This window comes from Microtus pennsylvanicus, chromosome 11 (genome assembly GCF_037038515.1).
Source record: "Microtus pennsylvanicus isolate mMicPen1 chromosome 11, mMicPen1.hap1, whole genome shotgun sequence".
NCBI classification, from domain to species: Eukaryota; Metazoa; Chordata; class Mammalia; order Rodentia; family Cricetidae; genus Microtus; species Microtus pennsylvanicus.
Genome location: NC_134589.1, coordinates 71,697,676 through 71,721,663, shown reverse-complemented (window position 1 = coordinate 71,721,663; position 23,988 = coordinate 71,697,676). Strand labels below are relative to the sequence as shown.

Genomic DNA, 23,988 nt, shown 5'->3' with positions numbered 1-23,988 from the left:
ATGCAGTTTAAAAAGACTCCAGTGTCTGAGAAGATGGCGTGGTGTAGGCATGAGGAGCTGAGTTTGAATCTTTAGCACTCATACAAAAAGCTGGGCATGGCTATGTGTGTCTGTGACCCCACCATTAGGGAGTGGGGGCATGGATCCCCCAGAGCTCCCTGACAGCCTAGCCTAAATGGTGAGCTTCTAGAATCTCTGTCTCAATGCTAATAAAATAGAGGAAGATATCTAGTGTCTTGCTGTAGCCTCTGTGTACTCTCACACAGCATCACACACACACACACACACACACACAGAGAGAGAGAGAGAGAGAGAGAGAGAGAGAGAGAGAGAGAGAGAGAGAGAGAGAGAACCCGAAGCTGTGTCTTGTCCATCAACTTTACTGTGGTCTGTGGTTGTAAATGTGCACTTCAAGCAGAGGCAACCAAAGAGCACACATTTCTTGTTCCCAGGTTCCCAGGTAGAAGATTCCTTTTCATTGTTGATCTTAGCAACCCCAGCCTGTGATTTCCCTTCTTAGTCAATCAAGAACTTTTCCCTTTTCCCTCACGAGGAAGGATGTAAGAGCACCTCTCTGGGCTATCATTTGTTGCTGTTACCACTCCTGCACTTGGGGCTGTTTTTAAATAAAACAAACATTACTTAGACACAAATGTGACACCGTGGGACTTCATTCATCACCTGATCCTGTGAAGCTTTGATAGCATCTGGTAGTGAGATTCTCTGATACTCTTTCTCACAATGCAGACAGATTCTAAGGGGTTGGGTCATGCAGTGTGGATACCCTGAACAATCGGAGTAGTTCACATACTAGCTGGGAGCCTATTTCCTCTTGTGAGAATGGTGTGCAATTCCAAACTTATGAATTACTTATTTATCAAAATTTTCTAGTTATGGCTTTCAGGCCAAGGCTGGTGGGTGAAACCCCAGAAATCAAAATTTTAAATAAGGAAGACTACTGTATTGAGCAGCTTCATCTTCTATGATGGTCCCAGATAATTACATGGCCTTTTATTGAATGGAATTTTGGCATACAACCCAGGGAACTTTCTCATTGTTCACTGAAAAATTAATGTGAGCTAAGGCTCACCTAAACATAGATTGTGGCAGTGGTTGTACAAACTGAATAAGACTAAAAACCTTGGAAATATACTTTTTTTTAAAAAATATTCTTTTTGTTGAGCTATATTTTTTTTCTGTTCCCCTTCCTTCCTCTTCCTTTCTACCCTCTCCCATGATCCCCATGTTCCCAATATACTTAGGAAATCTAGTCTTTTTCTACTTCCTATGTAGATTAGATCTATGTATATCTCTCTTAGGGTCCTCTTTGTTGTCTAGGTTCTCTGGGATTGTGAATTGTAGGCTGGGTTTTCTTTGCTCTATATCTAAAAGCCACTTATGAGTGAGTACATATTATATTTGTCTTTCTGGGGCTGGGTTACCTCACTCAATATGATGTTTTCTAGATCCATCCATTTGCCCGCAAATTTCAAGATGTCATTATTTTTTTCTGCTGTGTAGTACTCCATTGTGTAAATGTACCACATTTTCCTTATCCATCCTCAGGTCGAGGGGCATTTAGGTTGGGAAATGTACTTTTTTTTAAAAAAAGATTTATTTATTTATTTATTATATATACAATATTCTGCCTGCATGTATCCCTGTGGGACAGAAGAGGGCACCAGATCTCATTACAAATGGTTATGAGCCATCATGTGGTTGCTGGGAATTGAACTCAGGACCTCTGGAAGAGCAGCCAGTGCTTTTATCCTCTGAGCCATCTCACCAATGCCAGGAAATGTACTCTTTAAGTGAGAAATTTCGTATATTTATATTTGAAGATTTTAAGCTTTTCATTTTGATATTGAAAGAAAACTATCTTTAAAAAATAATGTAACAAAAATACACTCAGGAGCCAGATGTGTTTGGTTTGAAGTGTGGGACAGAAACTGAGCTGCTAGAAAGGGACCCAAGCTGTACGCACAGCCCTTTCTCAGCGCTTCTCTTTCTGCTGCTCTGAAGCTTTGGGTCAGAACTGCTCTTTTCTCTAAAAAGAAAAACATGTGAAACTGCACAAAAAGTCACTACATGTTTCAAAAAGCTATATGTATGTGTGTGTGCCTGTGCCTCGTTGTGTAGATGCACATGTGTGCAGTTGCCCTTGGAGACCAGAAGAGGGCAGCAGATGTCCCTGGAGCTGGGGCTAACTGGAGTTGCAGGTGTGCTGCCTGATGTGACTGCTGGGTACCAAACTCTGGTCGTTATAAAAGACCTAAAGCAGGGACCTTCATCTTCCTCTATGGGAAAAAAGTAAATAAGTAAATAAATGAAATATCAAACTGAATCTTCTTGGTTTGTTAGCTTACCTTAAAAATGTTTTCCCAAGAGATGGCTCTATTTTGGCTGTTTTTACATTTATCCTTGGGGCAGGAGCTGAGGATATACAGCTCAGTTAGCAGAGTGATTGCCTGGCATTCATGAAGAAGCCCTTAGTTCAATCCCCAGCTCAATACAGAAGGAAAGGAAAAGAAATAAGCTCTGCTGGCTAGGTTTTGTTTGTTTGGTTTTGTTTTTTGTTTTTTGTTTTTTTGTTAATTTGACTTGACTTAAACTGAGTCATTCAGGAAGAGCAGATATTAATTGAGAAGATGCCTCTATCAGATTGGACTGCAATATAAACCCCTGCCTGGTCTTTACTGAGAAGCAGACAGGTAACGTGCACGATTGTACCCTCCTGAGTTCTCAGCCAATGAGGAAAGAGGAGGAAGGACCTGCCACCAGGGCAATAAAGACCTGTGCACTCCTGAGGCACACCCTTCGTGTCTCTTTCTAATCTCTGTTGGTGGTGCCGGCTTTGCAAGGCTTTACTTTTGCTACTCTGAGTCCCCCATTTAATAGCGCCTCACATCTGCCCGTCGGTGGAAGAGAAATTCTCTGCAGTGGACCTGCAAGGCCAAGGGTCATGACACAGGGTTCATGTGAGCTTTGCCACGGAGAGAAGGGCTGACAGAATACAACCCTTCCAGAGGACAGGAGGGACAACCATTCTTGGTAGCTTTTCCTCTGCAAGCAGCCTAGGGGCTCTCTGAGATGCCTCCTTTGGCTGGTGTGGGGTATTTATTTATTTATTCCTGAACAGGACACTGGTATTTTCTTAAGATACCATTTTGTTTTCTCTTTGGACAGGAATCTTTGCGTATATGAATTACAGGGTTCCCAAGACAAGAAAAGAGATTTTTGAAACCCTAATCAGGGGCCTGCAGCGGCTGGAGTACCGGGGCTACGACTCGGCAGGTAGGTCTCTGAGACACCCCACAATGGCTGGTTCTCTTACCCTCGTTCTTTGTGGTGGGGACTTTTTCAGCCTTGGAATTTCCCTGACACTTCTTAACATTCCTTTATTATTATAATAACTGGTAGTTTCCAGGTGAAAGACTACACCCAGTTTCCCTTGTGGACTACGGGAGTCATTTTTGCCCCTTTAAGGGGCCACATCCCATCTTTTATAGGCATTTTGGCCATCTGCACACATGGGTGGTAAAAATGCTCCCGCACAGGGAACAAACATTGCCCTGCCTAACGGCAGACCTGGCCTCTTTCTTTCCCCCTTCAGTCTCCCCACAGCTGCTTTTAATAAACCGAGAATAACCACATTTGCTCATTAAAGATGTTTAAAAACTGTAGAAACATTGAGAAAACATTTTATTTTTAACAGTAGAAGAGCAAACCCGAGGGTTAAAAAAAAAAGATCTCTAACAAAATCTCGGTCAGACATAGCTTCATCAGTGTTGCTCAAAGGCACAAAGTTTCAGTTGTGCGAGATGAATGAGTGTGTCCTGGCGATCCCGGGGCAGCTTCGGGGGCACGGAAAACAACACGGTACTGTGCACTTTAGCATTCGTAAGAGAGGAGACCGCGTGTTAAATGCGCACACGTACACTAATGTTGATGTAGGAGAGAAATGGTGAGGATGATCCGGAAAGAAACCAGGTCAATGCCATGGATTTGGGGGTCTTTCCACTGGTAGATCCCTATCTCTTAGTCCACCAAGCTGGGTACATTAGATAGATATGCAGCGTTCTGCCTTCCTATCACACCTCAGTAAATTCCCTTCTAGCAGTTTCTTGGCACCCTTGCTATTGTGCAATGATATTATCTACGTTGAGAACGGACTTTTGTATATAAATTTTCTTTCTTTTTTTTTCCCCTCAGCCATCATTATGCAATTTGTAACATTTAATAAGTCAGGATGTTAAAGATTAAGCACCGTACAGTTTTGCTGTACGGTGGGGGCCATGGTGGCGCACATCTTTGATCCGAGGCAGAGGCAGGGGCACACCGATCTCTGAGTTCACAGCCAGCCTGGTCCACAGAGCTGAGTTCCAGGACAAACAAGGCTACACAGAGAAAGCGCCGCTTGACCACAAAACAATGAACCAAAGCAGATGGAACCCAGGCCCTTCCACAACAGCCCCTGTGGTTTTACAGTCCTCCTTCACAATCAAAGCCCTTTCTAACTCACTTCCCAGTCCTCGTCAGGTGGCTGTTTCGGGGTTCCCTCTTCCACTGGCTAAATGTTTAATTCAGTACGAATCCTGGAGACTGGGTAACCTTCTTGTCTGCCCTTGTAAATTCTTTTACTAAAGGCCAATCCTGACTAGGTTTACAGGCGTGCAAATAGAGGGAGCTAGGAGGTCACCACGCAAAGAGCACAGCAGGCTCAGTGCCTTTGAATGGCTTCTTGCCTTTAAAGGCAGGTGTGGCAGCCAAGCCAGGGTCCCTGCACATGCTGCTATCATTGCTACTTTGAAACTGACCTGTCTTTCAAAGCAGATAACATTGAAAACGAGACAGTTCTCTTTGATCCCAAAGCTTGGGGGAGAAGTGTGGCCGGTAAAGGCTGAGGGAAGGTGTAGCTCTGGCTTAGTGTGTGTAAGGTCCTGGGTTAGAGTCTCCAGATGCACCAACTGAACCAATGGTACCTTGTGGCCCTAATCCTGGGTGGTTTACTCAGCTCCTGGTAAGGAGCAGGGAGGCCCCAAGATACCAAACTCTTGGGATGCTCTCGTCCTTTCTATAAAATGGCACAATATTTGCAACATTTGATCAATTGTCACCTCCTCCCAGATACTATCCTTAGATTATTTATATATAAAGCAATATAAGTGCTGTATGAATAGTTTTTTTTACAATGCTTTGTCTCTGAGCTAATGATAAGAAAAAAAATGTTCAGTACAGATGCAACTCATTTGTTGGTGTGTATACATGTGTTTGAGTACACCCGTGTATATGACTGCACATATATGTGGGTGTGGAGGCCAGAGATCCATTTTATTTTCTGAGACAATGTTTTTTGTTGACTTGGAACTTGTAGATTAGTTAGGCTGAATGGCTTGTGAGTTCCCAGGATCCATCCACCTGTCTCTACTGCCCCAACTGTGAGATTACAAGCATGCACCACCATGCCTGTGTTTTGTTGTGTTATTTCGAGACAGGGTTTCTCTGTAATTCTGACTGTCCTGGAACTCACTCTGTAGACCAGGCTGGCTTCTAACTCACAGAGATCTGCCTGCCTCTGATTCCAGAGTGCTGGGATTAAAGGGTGTGCGCCAACGTCCAGCTCATGCCTGGCTTTTTTAAGTGTGTTCTGGAGACTGAACTCAGGTCCAACTTAGCCCCTATTTTATTTTCAAGACTTCTGATCAGCTGTTGGTTGATCAAGGGATGTGACACCTTGGACAGAGATGACAGCTGCAACTCGTGGTGACAGAACCAAAATCCAATGTGAAAAATGTTCATGTTTTCAATTTTATGATATTCTAAAATAAGTAAACTGCTGTACTGTGACGGATATGTGAACGGTGGTTGCCTCTTTCTGAGTGTTTCCATGGGGCACGTTGGCGATAGGCAAGCGTCAGAACTACATGTTTTCTGTGGACTAGGTGTGGCCATCGACGGGAATAACCATGAAGTGAAAGAAAGACACATCCACCTTGTGAAGAAGAAGGGGAAAGTGAAGGCTCTGGATGAAGAACTTTATAGTAAGTAGGATATGCTCTGTGTCAGAGGGATGGCTGGCCACAGGTCCCTTGAAAATACGTCATTGTCAACAGCATTTGAGACCGAAAATCTGTCTACACTTGGGTGACTATCAGAAGGGTTAAGACCGTGTTGTAAGACTGTCTCAAAGTGTAGGATGTTTTATTTTAAGCAGCTCTATGTGGAGACTCTAAAAACTATTTTAATACTTACACATTTATTTGAATTATTCTGGCACACAATACTGCTTTTTTTACTTACATATGTATGTATCCTTTTCCTTACTAAATCAACTTATTATGATTAAGAAATGAGGGCAAGTCGGGTGGTGGCAGTACACACCTTTAATCCCAGCACTATGGGCAGATGAGTTCAAAGCCCTGGCTATCTTGGGACTCACTCTGTAAACCGGGCTGGCCTTGAATTTAGAGATCTGCCTGCTTCTGCTTTCCAAGTGCTGGGATTAAAGGGTGAGTCATCACCGCCCTGCTAGCAATGCTTGTTTCTAAAGTACAGACAGTTGTCCAAAGAGCTGGCTTTGCTTGCCACACGAGCCCTAGAACCAGAGTTCAGATACTAGTACCTCTTTAAATGCCAGGTAGGCATGGCAGTAATTCCAGCTGTCAAAAGGCAGAGACAGCAGGGCCGTGGTGGCAAATATCTTTAATCCCAGCACACAGGAGGCAGAGGCAGGTGGACTTCTGTGAGTTCGAGGCCAGCCTGGACTACAGTGTGAGTTCCAGGACAGCCAGGCCTACACTGAAAAACCCTGTCTCAGCAAAACAAAAAACAAACAAAAAAACAAAAAGGCAGGGGGCTGGAGAGATGGCTCAGGGGTTAAGAGCATTGCTTGCTCTTCCAAAGGTCCAGAGTTCAATTCCCTGCAACCACATGGTGGCTCACAACCATCTGTAATGGGGTCTGGTGCCCTCTTCTGTCCTGCAGGCATACACACAGACAGAATATTGTATACATAATAAATAAATAAAGTATTAAAAAAAAAGGGCAGAGACAGAGGATCCCCTGAGCAAGCTGGCTAGCCACAATGGGTGAGTTCCTGAGTTTAATGCAAGTCCCTGCATCAATGAATAAGGTGGCCACCAGTCAGGGCAAACACCCCGCATCAACCTTCAGCCTCCACACACGTGAAAACGTTCGTGCACATACCACGTAGATACATGTGTGCAAACACACATGTATACACCACATTTGCACACAGACAAACACTCGTGTATAGCATACATGAATACAGCAACTGGCTTTCTTTTTGTTTAGAGCAAGATAGCATGGACTTGAAGGTGGAGTTTGAGACACACTTCGGCATTGCCCACACACGCTGGGCCACCCACGGTGTGCCCAATGCTGTCAACAGTCACCCACAGCGCTCAGACAAAGACAATGGTAAGTGGATCCTGTTCAGGCTATCTCTACCTCTCCCTGAATGACCCACCAGAGATGGTCCTGGCCAGAGTGGCTTCCATGCCCACCTCCAAGTGCCTTTCTCACCTGCCGAATCCTCTCGAGACATCTAAGCATCTACTCCCCTAACACCCTGGTGGGTCACGCTGGGCCTCAGTCAGGCCAACCCCTGGTCCCCTGGGTGCTGCTGACCTAGGACACAGGAAATGATGGCATTTTCTCACAAGAGCTCTTTGGAATTCGTTCCAGGAGTGAAATAAAGCAACACATTGGTTCATTTTTCATCACTATAGCAACACACCTGGGGATGAGTACTTGTAAAGAAAGATTTATTTAGGTCTCAGTTTTAGGGACAGAAAATCTGTGATTGGGCAGGGCATCTGTCTGACCTCTGGTGAGGCTCCTCTTGGCTTCAACACCATGTGCTAAAAAAGCAGAAAAGGAAACCGACTGCATGAGGTAGGGACCGAGTGTGCAGCCTCGCTTCGTAACCACGCACACTCTCCAGAAGTGGCAAGGATCCAGTGAGCACTCTATTGGTTTCCTACCATCTGTCACCTGTCACATCACCCTGGGGACCCAGGGTCACATGCAGTGAGCTCTTGAAGGATATGCTCAACCCATAGCAGAATAGTATGAGAAGAACAATGTGTTCTAGAAGTCTAGGATCCTAAAGAGAAGAAGCTTGGAGCTCCTTCTTCATCCAGCTGGCCTCATTTCCCTACCCCATAGAGAGTGGTCCTGAGTGAAGGCGGGCAATACTGCCAATCATGGTTAGTGTCTAGGTACCTCTCCGAGCCCTAGGTCCCAGAGTCAGGGCTCAGCAGTCAAGAGTTTTAGGTTTTGAGGGGAGGAGAGAGAGGCTGCAACTACACAGCCTCCTGCCCTGCCTAGTGACAAGGCTAACTCTACCAGAAGCTCCTCACTTCAGAATATGCTGTGAGCCTTGCAGTGGTGGCACACGCCTTTAATCCCAGCAGGGGCAGGAGGATCTCTGTAAATTCAAGGCCAGCCTGGTCTACAGAATGAGTTCTTGGACAGCCAGGGCTGCACGGAGACACCTCATCTTGAAACACAAGAACAAACAAACAAAACAAAAAGAACTAATGTGCCGGGTGGTGCACGACTTCATTTGACATAAATGATTTCGGAAGCTGGAAGCCTTCTTGATAATATCCAAAGAAAGAGTTCCACACAGGGTCGGCTGCCGGATGTTTACCACTGACAGGCAGGTTACTTCGGGTGTAAGCTGCAGACACCAATGTAGGCATCGCCAACACTGCAAATGAGACACCTGATTGCCACACGTCTCGGGAAGAGTGTCCGGTGTTCAAATATCTCCGTTAGCATCTCGCTTGACCGTCGCTTCCAGCTATCACTTCTCTCTCCCCCACACTTTTCTTTCAGAGTTTGTTGTCATCCATAATGGGATCATCACAAATTACAAGGATCTGAGGAAATTTCTGGTAAGAAGCTTCCCCTGGCTAAATCAAATCTGAGTCAGCATTGGTCTTCCTCCCGACACTTTCACTGAGCCTGTGCCCCTCCCAAAACAATCACGGGAAAGGAGCGAGACCCACTCTGGGCCCCTGTCACCACCGTGAGTGGGAACTATGTTCAGGCCTTGTCTGGGGAGAGATACCAGGGCTTTAGTGTTTATCTCCAGGCTGCTATGGTTTCACAGGATCAAAATAATGTGACCTGGGCTTCGGCGGAGTAGCTTGTCCTAGGTGACACACCCACCCAGACACCACGTAGACTGTGGGCTGGGAAGCCAGACGGTGAACGTCCACGGTATGAAAAGGTCGTGCCGTGTGAGCTGGGATGTGAGCGGGTTTGACTCACATATTTTATATCACTGCCGCTGTTTTGCAATGTCCAGATTAAGGGTGAAGACAAGCTCCCGAGGAGGGACAGTCTCTGGGAGTAAGAGAGTGACTCAGAGGTGTTTGGCTGCTGGCTTCTGGCAGACATTTCTCGTCCCTTCCCAGTTTTGCTTGTTCTTGCCTTAAGTCATATCATAAGGGACTAGAGGGAGGTGGTCCAGTCAGCATTGCACAATGACCAAAATCTGTCACCCTCGGTACAACCCCATCTTCCAGGAAAGCAAGGGCTACGAGTTTGAGTCAGAAACAGACACCGAGACTATCGCCAAGCTGATTAAATATGTATTCGACAACAGAGAGACTGAGGATATTACCTTTTCAACACTGGTCGAAAGAGTCATTCAGCAGTTGGTGAGTTAACAGTGCCGTCTGTCTAAGCACATCTTCATTTGTAACTTGTACAGATCCGCACAAGGTGCTCAGGGGGAAGAGAGTTCGCGTATAGAACATGTACGTACAGTGTTATATTCCTGTAGAATCTGGAGAAAGTCCAGTTTGGGGAGTGAATATCCAACGAAATGTTTGCTTCCTTTTAGCCCCTCTGAGGTGGTGGCTGGCATTCTAATCTGTGGCTTTTATACCCATGGCTTGTGAGCATGTGCGAACGTAGCTGTCATGGTTCACATTGTCATCTCTCACGGTCATATGCTAATCAGATGAATGTGACTGATGATGGAGACCTGGAATTGTAGCCTTTCCTCCTTGTCAGTAGAGTAGTCAGGGGGAAATGCCCATAATTAAGTACAAAATGGGAAAGGATAGCGGGGAGGAAGGGAGAAGGCGGACGTGCATAGAGCACACAGGGATAGGTTTCCGAGCTATCTGGTTTTTAAGGGTGCATAGCAACAGCTAGGGCATGAGAGATGTTTGCTGTTCCAGAAGAAGATTGTGGTTTTGTGATAGGAGAGATCAGAGCACGGGAAAATGCTGAAGTCAGTGGGAGTGGCCCAGGAAAGACAGCAGGAGAAACTGGGGATGCGGCTGACAGCCAGACTCAGGAGCCACAGCTCCTCCCAAAGGGGAATAGACACAGGAGCGATGAGCTTGTCCAGGGAGATAGACATGGGGGTTGGGAGCTTGTCCAGGGGAATACACAGGGACCTGGGGGCTTGTCCAGGGGGATAGACGTGGGGGTTAGGGGCTTGTCCAGGGGGATAGACACAGGGGTTGGGGCCTTGTCCAGGTAAACAAACACAGGGGTTGGGGTCTTGTCAAGGGGAACAGACTTGGAACCTAGGGGCTTGTCCAGGGGAATAGACATGGTGCCTGGGGTCTTGTCCAGGGGAATAGACAGGGCTCTGGGGTCTTGTCCAGGGGAATAGACATGGTGCCTGGAGTCTTGTCCAGGGGAATACACAAGGGACCTGGGGGCTTGTCTAGGGAGATAGACATGGGGCCTGGGACCTTGTCCAAGGGGGATAACTTTCCTTAGAGGAAACAGAGTAGGCAGGGCCTGCATGGGATGGGAGTCAGGAAAAGGGGCTTCAAGGAATCTCAGAGCCCATTCCTAAGGCACCATGCCACCCAAGAACTGGTCCAAGACTACAGCAGCCTGGACATGGTGTTCAAGGCCTGGAATCCAGGCCTCATTGGGTCAGAGAGTGCTGTGGGTTAGCATGCCAAAGTTTGGGATATGTCATCCTACAGTCAAAGTGTTTAGAGCGAATCTACTGCCACAACCCTTTGATCTGTGCCACCCTCTTTTGGGGGTCCATGACTTAGAGGACCTATCTCTAAATTATAGCATATTCTATGGTGCCATTCCTGGTACTAGTATGAATTGGTTCCTAGACTCTAACTAGATACCCAAATCAAGTTTCAACTAAACCATCATAGTATTTGTATATAACCTGTGTACATCACCCCATGTGTTTTAAGTTATCTCTAGATTTATATATTAAATATAATACCTAATATAGTGGAATCATGTAGATGATTGTTTCACTACATTGGGTACTCTAGGGGATAGTGGCAAGAAACAAGTCTGGGCATGCTCACTCTGGGATAATTTTTCATGAAGAATTTAAATAAAAAAAGACATTGGGTAAGCTGGAGAGAAGGCTCATTGGTTAATACTTACTGATCTTGTAGAGGACCCAGGTTCAGTTTCCAGCACCCATGTTGGGTGGCCCACCCTGTAACTCCTGTAACTCCATTTCTAGAGGATCTGTCGCCCTCTTGTGGCCTCTGTGGGCACTGCACACACGTCACACATAAAGTCATGTAGACAAATACACATGCACATTAATCAAATAAGTAAATCTCAGCAAAGAAATTGGTAGTCCTGAATTAGGAAAACTGGAGTCTAGTTCTAGCTTTGTGCCAATAGCAAAGTGAGACACAGTCACAGTCACAGAAATGATATTAAGAGAATTAACAAGGCCAGTTCTCTTGGGTGCTCTAAAGTCCAGGGACCATTCTAAGTACTTTCGTGCATTAGCCTTGAGCCTCAAAGTCATACAGATAGAATTTCTGTCTTCTGGGTAGCAGATAAGGAAACTAAGGCATGAAGGTGGCTGGAGCAATTGCCTAATTAAGGGAGGGATAAAGCCAGCACTGGATCCCAGGTTGGATCCAGTGTTGAGTTACACTGATCAAACCCTTGAACCTTCCAGCTGCTCCCTGAGCAGGCCCCTTCCTGAGGCTCAGTGCTGGGTTTCTCTAGCCCTGACTCTCACTCTCTGTGGCTTTAGCTGCACCACTCCCCGCTGGGCATCCGAAACAGGAGCTCCTTGTGAGGCTGGACTTGGGCGCTTGAGTCTGAGATCATCGGTTTGGCTTTAGCTTTAACTGCATCCTCCATAAGCTACCTCTGTACTCAGATGGTTACGCAACCTGTATCTGCCACGGAGAGGATCTGGGGTCTCCCTGCCTGGGTCAGTGGTCTGCAGAAGCTTGATCAGTCAGACCAAAGGTACTCCATAGGCCTTCACCTTCTTCTGCTGTGTTTTCAGGAAGGCGCCTTTGCATTGGTTTTCAAGAGCATCCACTACCCGGGAGAAGCTGTTGCCACAAGGTAAGGCATTAGTGCTTCCAGGAACAAAGACATAAATAAGATCAAATCATTTGGTTTGAGCTTAGGGGCTCTTGCAGACTGCGGGGTGCTTGTTGGGTCTAAAGGACATCACTGCGTTGCAGTGGCCAGTGGTGCAAGAGCTCCTGCTTTTAAAATGGAAAACTTAGGTCAAGTGGTGGTGGCACACGCCTTTAATCCCAGCACTCAGGAGGCAGTGGCAGGCGGATCTCTGAGTTCAAGTCCAGCCTGATCTACAGAGTGAGTGAGTTCCAGGACAGCCAGGACCCCTGCTTCAAAAGAGAGAGAGAAATAACACAAAAGGAAAAATGTAAGATTGGATTTTTAATGTGAAATCTCCGGATTCTTGGAAGTTGACAACAAATTAATATTAAAAAATATATGTTGGGTACTGTGCAAGCCTTCCAACCTGAGTTTCATCCCTGGGATCCATGTAAAGGTAAAGAAAAGAACTGGTTCCACAGACTTCTCCATGCGTGCTATCCCATGCTTCCCTCGCCAATAATTAATTTTATTATAAAAATTTAATAATAACTAAAAGTATTTGGGGTGAGGAGGTAGCTGTCACTAAAGCGCTTGCTGCTCAAGCATGACTTGAGTTTGATCCCCAGCACACACAGGCAGTTGAAAAGCGGGAGGAGGGAGAATATGAGCAAAGAGGTCAAGACCCTAATGGGGACACCCGCTGAAACAGTTTACCTGAGCTAATGGGAACCTTCCAACTCTGGCCTGACAGTGAGGGAACCAGCAGAGAACCAGACTAGGCCCTCTGAATGTGGGTGGCAATTGTATGGCTGGGGAAGACTGCGGGACCACTGGCAGTGGCACCAGGATTTATCCCTACTGCATGTACTGGCTTTGGGGGAACCTATTCTCTTTGGATGGATACCTTACTCAGCCTAGATATAGTAGGGAGGACCTCGGACCTTCCCCAAAGCAATGTGCCTTACCCTCTCTGAAGAGTGAATGGAAGGGAGTGTGGGGAGGTAGGTAGAAGGAATGGGAGGAGGAGAGGGAGTGGGAACTAGGATTGGTATAATAAAATGAAAAAAGACAGTTTGTTTTTTTTTTTAAAAAAAAATAAATAAAAAAAAAAACTGGCCATGGTGGTGCACACTTATACTGTAGAGTCAGAGGCAGTAACCCCTGGAGCTCACAGTCGAACCTAACTGGGGAGTGCTCAGGTTCATGAGAAACTGTCGAAAGAAAGAAAGAAAGAAAGAAAGAAAGAAAGAAAGAAAGAAAGAAGGAAGAAAGGCCATGCACACGCAAGCACACACACATACACTGCCCCCTCCCATAAAAATAAAACAGAAAATAATAAAAGTGTGTGAAGGTTTAGATCCAAGTTGTATGGGGGCTCAGATCCTAATTAATGTAGGAACCCCTTTTAAGCAGAGCATGAACAATTGTGAATATGAAATGGATCAAAACGGACCCAACATCTAGTTCTTCCCAGGGGTTGGTGAGATGGCTCAGCAAGTGCCAGTGCTTGCGGCCAAGACCGAGGAATTCAATCCCTGAACTCTGTGTGGTGGGAGGACAGAATCATCCCCGCTGGGTATTCTCTAACCCCCATACAGACACCATGGCACACATGCACCCCACCCCCACCCCTAGCTCCCTCCACATGCACAAAATAAACTAATAAGCGGTGGTGGCTCACGCCTTTAATCCCAGCACTCCAGAGACAGGTGGATCTCTGTGAGTTCAAGGCCAGCCTGGTCTACAAGAGCTAGTCCCAGGACAGGCACCAAAGCTACAGAGAAACCCTGTCTCAAAAAAACAAATAAATAAATAAACTAATAATGCAATTTAAAAAAAAGTTTTTAAAAGCCCAGAGCTCATTCCTTGTCACCAATGTGGTGGGGACATAACAGGATTCACCTAAGAAGTCCAGGTCAGGCCCCACATTCCTCTGTTGGAGCCCGTCTCAGGCACTTCATTGCTGATTAGATTCATAGAATTAGATTAAATGTCATCCTTTTGTTTCATACTCAGATGGATTGATCCTCTGCTCACCTAGAGATCCAACTAATATTTGTTGAACCCTTACTATGAGCAGATTTCTGGAGACCTTGGGACATCCAGTCTCTTTTCAGGATGCTTGCTCCAGAGGCCAGAGAAGGACAGGGAGTGGTGCCACTTTGTGGTGGACTGGGAAGGCCACTGGACCAGGGGTCTGAGACTGACTCCGACCAGGGAGTAGCAACTGCTTCCCCAGGAGCAGGACCAACACAGGAAGGGATAAGCAGAAAGTGTGGCTCTCCCGCCTCCCAGGATAGAGGGTTCCTAGGTAGGACTTCCCATCTCCATGTATGTTTACTGATACCTGCTGCGGGCTAGGCTTGGGGGCAGTAGTGAATCAGGCAGTTACACACATTGCCCCGTGAAATTGACTGGCAAGGGTGAGTGGAGGGTCTGGTTAGAAGAAGCCCAGCTCTAAGGGACCTTGGTGTCCCGTGTGCTGCTGGCTTTATTCTAAAAGCACAAAGGAGCCATTTAGAATATATATGTGGTCCTGGGAGACCTGATCAGAGTGAGTGAGACTGTCCCTTGAAGGTTGTCACAATAGCTACCCAGAAAATCAGATGAATTTATCATAGTCTTACTTTTTACCTTGGGGCAGGGACTAATATGTCATTTGAAATACAATCTCATCACGTCATAGAATAGAATTATAAAATGCCAGCTGGTCCCTACCAAATCTAGAAGCTCCCTTGAAAATCTTATAACGTGATATTACTGTTTCAAATGAATGTGAGGCGAGGAAGCAATAAAGCCTGAGTTCTCTAAATTGCCTGTAATGGATGGCCGGGCCATCCAGGCCGGCCCTTGGGACATCTCAGGGGGTCTCTGCATCTCAAAGGAGAGCTTGATCTGAACAATAAGATCAGGGAGCCACTTACCCACAAACCCAGATACCCCTAAGAACTATTATCAGTGTGTGAGCCCTATCATTATTTGGGGACGATTTGAGCTAGCTCCTCGCTGGACCCAGAACAAGGTCTCAGATTAGTTTTAGACACAACAAAGGATGATACAAAAATAGTCAGGGTACTCAGCACTTTTTCCTCCGTCTTTCCGAACTTTGTCCCCTATTTCAAGAAATCAGAAGGGGGGGTCTTGAGTACGTCATTGCTCATGAGAAACAGGCCTGTCATTGCTAAAGAAATAATAGGGGTGTGTCTGATTCCGGCAGACACAGCAAATGCCTGCATATGGGCTGGATCCAGACTGTTAACAGTGGTTTGCTATAGAGATGGATACTTTGCATGGGTACGGATCCTGGTCTATTGACACAAATTTAAGGTCAATTTTGTTATGTGTATATTTCTGCTCTTGATTAAGGTTTGTTTGTACAGCTCACTTAAACATGTAATGTATAATTAAGAAATACAGGTTAATAGATACTCATTTACAGTAGTTAAGCTACCCTCCCCACCCCCACTCAATGTAAAGGGTGACCCGCTAAGGTTTCCGTTATCAGTGCCCAAACAAGGTCCAGAAACAGACAACTCAAAGATTAAAATGACTTTTGTTGTGGTTCAGTCTTATTTTTTTACTTTGTTGTTGTTGTTAGTCTGTTACTGTACCTAAATTGAACTCTCATATGTGAATACATATGAAGACCTTGTGTGTACTGAGTTCACGGTTTGTAGTTTCAGGCTTACACTGGAGGGTGTGTGTGTGTGTGTGTGTGTGTGTGTGTGTGTGGACACATGTGCATGAGGGTGCACGTGTATGTGGAGGCCAGAGGTCCACATCAGGTGTTTTCTGTTTTACGTGTACGGCGAGTGTTTTGCTTGCACGGATGTATTTGTACCATTTGTGTGCCTGCTGCCGTCAGAGGTCAGAAGAGGGCATCAGATCTGGACTTAGGAATAGACCTGGACTCGTGGATAGTGATGAGACATCGTGGGGGTGTTAGCGACTAAATTTAGGTCCTATGCAAGATCAGTGCTTGCTGTTAAGTACTGAGTCACCACCCAGCCCCTTCACTCTATGTTTTGAGACACGGTATCATTGGACCTGGAGCTCACCCATCCATCCAGCTGTAGGCTGGCTGGCTAATGAATCCCAAGGAGCCACATGTCTCCAGTCTCAGTGTTCTCCCCTCCCCACCTGCAGGGCTTATGGACGTACACGCCACCCATTGTGTTCCGCTTTTAAGTAGCTTTCTGGGGGTCCTGACTGAGGTTTTCGCGGTAGCCACTTGGTCAGCTGAACTATCTCCCCAGCACTCAGTTGCAGGTGGTACTACCATATCCTGCATGGATAGACAGAGGGTAGTGAGGAACTGAGGTTCTGGAATGTTGCCTGCCTGGGTTCTAAGATGCAGCGATCTAAATTGTATGAATTATGAAAGTGATCTACTTGTTTGATGTGAGTGCTGTAATCTATAAGATAAAGCAGAGAATTGCCTTTGGAAGGCAGGATGCCGTTAAGATCATGACCTAAAGCCAGAGGTTGGTGGTGCACATTTTTATTTAATCCCAGCGTGTGGGAAGCAGAGGCAGGTGGATTTCTCTGAGTTCAAGGCCAGCCTGGTCTACAAAGAGAGTTTTAGGACAGCCTGGGTCGTTACACAGAGAAAGCCTGTCTCAAAATAAATAAATAAATAAAAATCATGACTTAATACCCTCAACAAGCTTAGGCCAAAGCAATAGTAAGCAGGAAAAAGATACTGTGAAGTGCGCACTGAAGATTCTATCCCATAATAATCAGAGAACCTGGTGTTGGTGACAGATTGGGCACCAAGGCCTCACCCATGCCAGCTTCTGACATTCCTGCACTGTTCCCTTTGTGACAAAACTCGCTTTGTACAGGTCAAAGATTCTAAGTTTCCCTTAGGTATCACTTAAGCCAACGTCTACCCTGGAAACTGCCCTTTGCAGCCCACGGACTACAGTACCATTTTCCCTTTGTGTTTCTGGGAGTTCTGGCACTAAACCCTGTCCAGATACCAAAATCCTTAGACACTCAGGTACCTTGTATAAAATAGCATAGTGTAGTATTTGCATATAATTTCTCCATATTCTGTGTACTCCAGGCTTTCCTCTCATGGTAAATGTCCACCCCATGAGACCTAGCCATGTGGGTTAACTGCTTATGGGGATTTGGAGACCCGAGAGCTCAACATCTCATAAAAGTGGGGAGAGCATGTTACCAGGCTAATTGGTGAGATACCTGGGAGAGGATATGAGGGAGCTGGCATCTCCATGCCAGTCTGTTGGTCCGTGCTCCAAACCTGGAAGACATCCTCTTATGGTCAAGATGTCCAGGGAAAGGAGGGCATACATAGAGGCTGGGAAGACATCTATCCCAGGGTCTCAAAGTGATGGGTCACGTTATACCTTCTTCCCGCAGGAGAGGCAGCCCACTGCTCATCGGGGTACGAAGCAAATACAAACTCTCCACAGAGCAGATCCCCATCTTATATCGGACATGTGAGTTCCCTGAAGACATCAGCAGTCAGCTGCAGGGTAGCCACCCCCTTGCAGCCAGCTCTGTCTGGGGGCAGCCATACCGTCAGCACCCCCAACACTCTGTCTTGGACCCAGCTGCTGTGTGGCTCCGGGTTTCAAAGATGCTCATGCAATGGATGGAGACTCAGCTCCATCCTTTAAAAAAAGCATTTCATTGTGAATATTTTGAGACCCGCACAGAAATAGAGGGAGCAGCAGGCAGCTGGGGAGAATGGTAACCGTGCCCTGATTCGAGCTTCTTTGGGTTGTTTTCGTTTGCCTTGCTCTCTCCCACCGCAGCCATTTAAATGCTCTTTCAGCACTACTGAGCTATTTGGGGAGCTTTTACGTGATTTGGCTGGCACAGCCATAGCTAAAAATTGCAGATTTCTCCCACACGATATTCAAAAGAGGAAAATGGGTTCCTTGCCACGTGGTATGCAAATGAAGCAGCCTGCTGAGACTCGCAACCCATTCTTTCGTTTACTAGGCAATATCGAGAATGTGAAGAATATCTGTAAGACCAGGATGAAGCGCCTGGACAGCTCCACCTGTCTGCACGCCGTGGGCGACAAAGCTGTGGAGTTCTTCTTTGCTTCGGATGCAAGGTAGCTCAACATCTTTACTGTTTCCCTGGGACTGTGTACCCAAAGACTAACTGTCTGCATGCTCTTGGAGGACCTATGTAGGTCAGAGGACAGCTGGTAGGAGTTGAATCTCTCCCCGGGACTGAACTGAGGTTGTCCGACTTGGTGGCAAGTGGCAAGCACCCTTACCCACTGAGCTACCTCACCACTCTGAGATATTTTAAATTTTAGAGGTACACATACACAGGGAAAGAAAAGTTGGGGTAGGGGGAGAAAGGGGAAAAGAGAGGGTGGGGTTAGGGAAAACTAGAGAGTACAACTTGGAACAGATTTTGGTTACCTGTAGGTGGTATCTGGGCATTATAACTGGCTGAAGTCCTTGTTTTGTACAAGTGCTCCAACCACTGAGCTCTTACCTTATAGTCAGTGACACAGGTGTTTCTAAAATTAGAAAAGGCAGGGATGCCGGGGGAGGGGGGAGATGAAATAGTGTTCATAGGCAAAATAATTACACCCTTTTAAAGCCACCTGACAAGCTGTGAGAACCAATACTGGCAGCTTCCCAGAGAATAAAGATGTGGGAATCTTACATGGCAGCAGTCACCACCGAGCTGTCAGCAGGGACCAGGCCTACCTCATTCCTTCTAGAAGCTTCTCCTATGATTAAGCACTGTAGAGTCTTAACAGTGAGAACAGCCACACTTTAACCAGGCCTCTCAGCACCAGCAAGTGTTCTCGGTTCATTCCGTGCCTACGACAAGCATGACAACCAAAGGAACTGAGGGGAGGGGAAGTGTTTTTCAGCTTATCCTTTCTGGTCACTTTCCATCAACAACGGAAGTCAGGGCAGGAACTCCAGCGGTACTTGAAGTATAAACCATGGAGGAAAGCTACTCATTGGCTCACTTGCTGCTTCCTACCTAGCTAGCTTTCTTACACTGCCCAGGACTACCTGCCCAGGGAATGGTGCTGCCCATAGTGGGAGGAGCCTCCTCCATCAATTAACAATCATGACAACCTCCCTCGGACACACACCCACAGCCCCATCTGGTCTGGGTGATCCCTCGGTTAGAACTCCCTCCCTTCTCAGGTGACTCTAGGCTGTGCCAGGTTGAGAGTTGAAGCCAGCTGGGGCAGCGAGCGTCTAGAAGTTAGATCTCACTCAGGTTTTAGCGAGATTACATGTGTGGTAGTGTGTCCTTCCATCAGGAAGGCACATACCAGTCCATCAGTTCTCTCTCTGTACTTAATCAGAGGCTCAAGTCCTATTCATTGGCTGGAGATCCTCTCAGCTGTCACCTCTTGGTTTCAACAGCCATTCAAGATCCTTGACTTGAGTCACTCGTAACTAGTAATCCACGAACTATTCTATTAGTTGTTCTTTATTAGCAAAGTCTATTATATGAGGAGAAACTTGTCTTTGTAAACGGTATAGTTTTAAGATTCAAGTGCTGAGCGAGCGAGATGGTTCCATGGGTTCAGGCTCTCGCGGCCAGGATGATCCTCAAACCCACGTGCTGGAAGGGGGAGGCGACTCCTGTAAGTCCCCTCTGGCCTCCACACACATGCTATAACATGTCCAAGCGCTTATTTCTTTTGCTTTATAATCAGAATTGTGTACGTTTTCCCAACCCCTCCAAAGGTGCCATGACCTTATTTGAAGAAACCAATTATAAAAAGACATCCATTAGATTTTTCTGGGAGCAGGGGATTTGAACACATTAGAAGATACTTGATGATTTGGAGATGAATTGTTAAGTGTGAAAAGAATGTTGGTATTATAATAGGTTAAAATTTAGCCTTTAAGATTTAAGAGATACATGTAAAATGTTTGCTGAAGAAATGGTGTGTTTCCATACATTCTCTACTGGGTTAAACATTAAGGTTAGAATTCAAAATAATTAATAGGGGAGAGACGTGTAGAATATGGGAGGGCTTGCCTGTGAATCTTTTTACTGTAATGCCTAAAATGATAAAGATCCCATGTCTGAGAAATAGCAAGTGGCTGTTGCCTTGTAACTTTGAAAGGTGGAACATGAACTCTGATGTCTTTTCTCCCTCCTTCCAGTGCCATCATAGAACACACCAACCGGGTCATCTTCTTGGAAGATGATGACATCGCCGCAGTGGCTGATGGGAAACTCTCCATTCACCGAATTAAGCGCTCAGCTAGTGATGACCCCTCCAGAGCCATCCAGACCTTGCAGATGGAACTGCAGCAGATAATGAAAGGCAGGTATCTTCCAGGAGTCCCTGCGCACCTGCCTTGAAGAGAAGGCACTCCGCAGTCAGAGGATCGAGAGGGCCCCAAGTCCTCGAAACTGCAGGGTCTAATGTGTGAACTGAGTGGTCACTGTATCTGACCCGCTTTTATCTGGTTTGTATCCATAGCATAAGACAGGAAGACACCTGCAGACACTCTTTAAAATCTTTGGGGGGGGGGGGCTGGAGAGATGGCTCAGTGGTTAAGAGCATTGCCTGCTCTTCCAAAGGTCCTGAGTTCAATTCCCGGCAACCACATGGTGGCTCACAACCATCTGGAATGAGGTCTGGTGCCCTCTTCTGGCCTGCAGACATACACACAGACAGAATATTGTATACATAATAATTAAATAAATATAAAAAAAAATAAAATCTTTGGGGGGCTTTGTGGGAAATACCAGTCCTGAGGCATGGTGACATCTTGGCAGAAAAAAATCACAAAGCAACAGCATTTTAAGCCTTTTCCTATGCTTTCCTGGTTAAGGTATAAAAAAAATCTATCTAAATTAGAGTTACTTACCTAGGTGATGTCTCCCTGGCCAGGTAACTTCAGTGCGTTTATGCAGAAGGAGATCTTCGAGCAGCCGGAATCAGTCTTTAATACCATGAGAGGTCGGGTGAATTTTGAGACCAACACAGGTGGGAAGCCCCTGTCCATGTCTTGCTCCGCTGAATGCAGGCCTATGTAGAGTCGACATTAATACCCTGTCTCGTGTCCTGCAGTGCTCCTGGGTGGCCTGAAGGACCATTTGAAGGAGATTCGACGATGCCGAAGGCTCATTGTGATTGGCTGTGGAACCAGCTACCACGCTGCTGTGGCTGTAAGTGCAACCCACCAGACCTTAGGTAGTCCTGGGAGGTTAACAGCAGCCAAGACCAAGATGCTGATCACAGTGCTGTAGTACACTGGCCTCTGGATTTGACCAAGTCCTTGGACTCATTCCTGTGAGCCAGCTTGAGAAGTGTACTGGGTCCTTTCTTCCAGCGAGGTGGCCTGTGAGGACTGAAGCTCCTGTACCACTGGGACAGCAAGGGACCATGCCATAAACTGTCCTTGAAGTCCAGTGCCCAGTATCCCTATAAAGCCCATCTCTGACTTCAGAGTCTATTCTTTTTTGGGGGGCAGGGGGAGGTTCGAGACAGGGTTTCTCTGTAGCTTTGGAGCCTGTCCTGGAACTAGCTCTTGTAGACCAGGCTGGCCTCGAACTCACAGAGATCCGCCTGCCTCTGCCTCCCCGAGCGCTGGGATTAAAGGTGCGTCTGGCATTCAGGGTCTATTCTTTTTGGCTTCAGACACGACAAGTTTTAGAGGAACTGACCGAGCTCCCTGTGATGGTTGAACTTGCCAGTGATTTTCTGGACAGGAACACACCTGTGTTCAGGGATGATGTTTGCTTCTTCATAAGCCAATCAGGTAAGACAGCATGGCCAGGTTTCCACTGGCTCATCTCCAACCTCTCTTCTCTAGACAACATCACCCTCCCTCTTCTTCCAGTGCCTCTGTGAGCCTGCCGTGTACCGCAATGCTCTCACACACTGGGTCATTTAAACCCTTAAAAGCGTCTGTTACCAGCAACACTGTACCCTGCTGTGTGAGCTTTCCTGGGGAAATGTGACCAAACATGTTTTCGCCCCACAGGACAGGCGAAAATGATTCCACTCAAGGCTAGTTTAGTGAGCCAGTGAGGTTACTGACGTTACTTACGGGACCATGGGTGACTCAAAGGGATCGCCCTCCTCAGCGTGGGTGATGTCCCATGACAGCAGATTTCATGGAGCTCGCTGCAAGATTTTGGAGAAGTTGGTGTGCCCTGCTATTCTAAATCTTACAAGAACGCTCGCCAATGTGCTCCTAAGTGTTTCCCGGGCTTAATTTAGAGGAGAAAAAAAATCTCCACTCTACTGGGTTGAGAGTCCCATCCTTGTATTTATTCACTCCATAGTAGGCTCTGTGTCCAAACTCTGCAGGTCTGTTATGTGCAGTGTCCACACTGTCCAGCAGGGGGAGGCATGGAGCGCATGGAGAGACACGGTTCTGGTTAAGGGGTAGGGAATGCTTTCCTTTAGTCAAGTGAGCCTTACCTGGACGTCCTCCTCACCCCAGGTAAAGGTGTACTTCAGCTTAGCCAGAGCCTTGGAGCCACACCTAGAGATTTAAAGAGGTTTTGTGGAATATTTCGATTTTGGTGAATTCCAAACCTTTATAAAAGTAGGAATATTCATATAATGAGTCATCTAACCTTAGACATTACCAACCAAGCCAGTGAAGGGTCATCCCTGTGTGCAACTCACCCGTCTCCTCTTCTGGACCATCTGGAAGTTATTCCCAATCCTGAGCATCATGTGACAGCTGTCTCCACAGATAATTGGGAATGTGAGACAAAGATGACAGAGCATAAGCCCAGAATGTCATTATCACTACTGGAAACTGGCCATACTATTCTAACATCCTAGGGGGGATTTTTTGAATTTTTAATACCATTTCCATTTTCGCGACAAGCTGAGAAAAAACTAATGCAGGCATATCCATCATCCCACTGACTGACTGACTGCCTCTGGGTTGACCTTCCCATCAGAGCCTTAATGCAGTTCATGACTAGGTAGGGAAAGTAACGGAAAAGTAGGTAGATTCCACATGAAGACAGTATGGGGCAGCCCATAGGTCTATGGACGGAAGTATTCGGTTTTTAAAGGAGATTTAAGCAAACAGCAAGCTACCAAAACCCAAGATTGGGGCTAATGCAGGTAGTTCCATCTTTTTCCTTTTCTTCCCACCTTCTCTAACCGATGCTGACTTCTTCAAGTCCTGTGCTGGAAACCCAGCTGTCTAAAGAGAAAAAGGAAGAGGGGAGTTAGACCATCTGGAAGCATTTGGTGACACCAGTTTTGGGGACAGGTCAGGAGCTAAGTTGAACACAGTCAAGAGCAGTGACCATGTGGATGGCACAATCAGAAGGTTGAGAATTCACTGGGTTCGATTTTATATCGGCCTCATATTGCTTTAGTTTAAAATTGGCAAATCGGGAGTCAGTACCGGCTTATGCTGTTGAGGTGGCCTAATTAGAAAAACTACTTGAGTCTACACTGGGAAATTGCAAGAAATGTTTCCATCAAGCAAGTTCTATTTGAGAAGCACCATGTGGGCAGTCTTGTTTTTCAATGGTTATACCTCAGCAAATCCGACCCAGGCAGCCTAGAGTCCCAGAACAGCATTCCAAGCCAATTGCAAGGCCTGATTGGAGATAACGAGTCTCATTTCTCTGGACTCCTCATCTCGAAGGGAAGTGGGGACT

At 46.3% G+C, this 23,988-nt stretch overlaps 1 protein-coding gene across 1 annotated transcript in view; it reads left to right on the top strand.

Moving 5' to 3' along the window:
• Gfpt2 (glutamine-fructose-6-phosphate transaminase 2) overlaps positions 1–23,988 on the top strand; it is a 44,935-nt gene that overhangs the window by 9,250 nt on the left and 11,697 nt on the right. The window contains exons 2-13 of the mRNA XM_075992799.1: positions 3,187–3,294; positions 5,943–6,041; positions 7,315–7,440; positions 8,866–8,924; positions 9,561–9,695; positions 12,299–12,360; positions 17,749–17,828; positions 18,337–18,454; positions 20,502–20,665; positions 21,239–21,334; positions 21,419–21,516; positions 21,989–22,109. Coding sequence (XP_075848914.1) covers positions 3,187–3,294; positions 5,943–6,041; positions 7,315–7,440; positions 8,866–8,924; positions 9,561–9,695; positions 12,299–12,360; positions 17,749–17,828; positions 18,337–18,454; positions 20,502–20,665; positions 21,239–21,334; positions 21,419–21,516; positions 21,989–22,109 — 1,266 coding nt within the window. The remainder of the gene's footprint in view (positions 1–3,186; positions 3,295–5,942; positions 6,042–7,314; positions 7,441–8,865; positions 8,925–9,560; positions 9,696–12,298; positions 12,361–17,748; positions 17,829–18,336; positions 18,455–20,501; positions 20,666–21,238; positions 21,335–21,418; positions 21,517–21,988; positions 22,110–23,988) is intronic.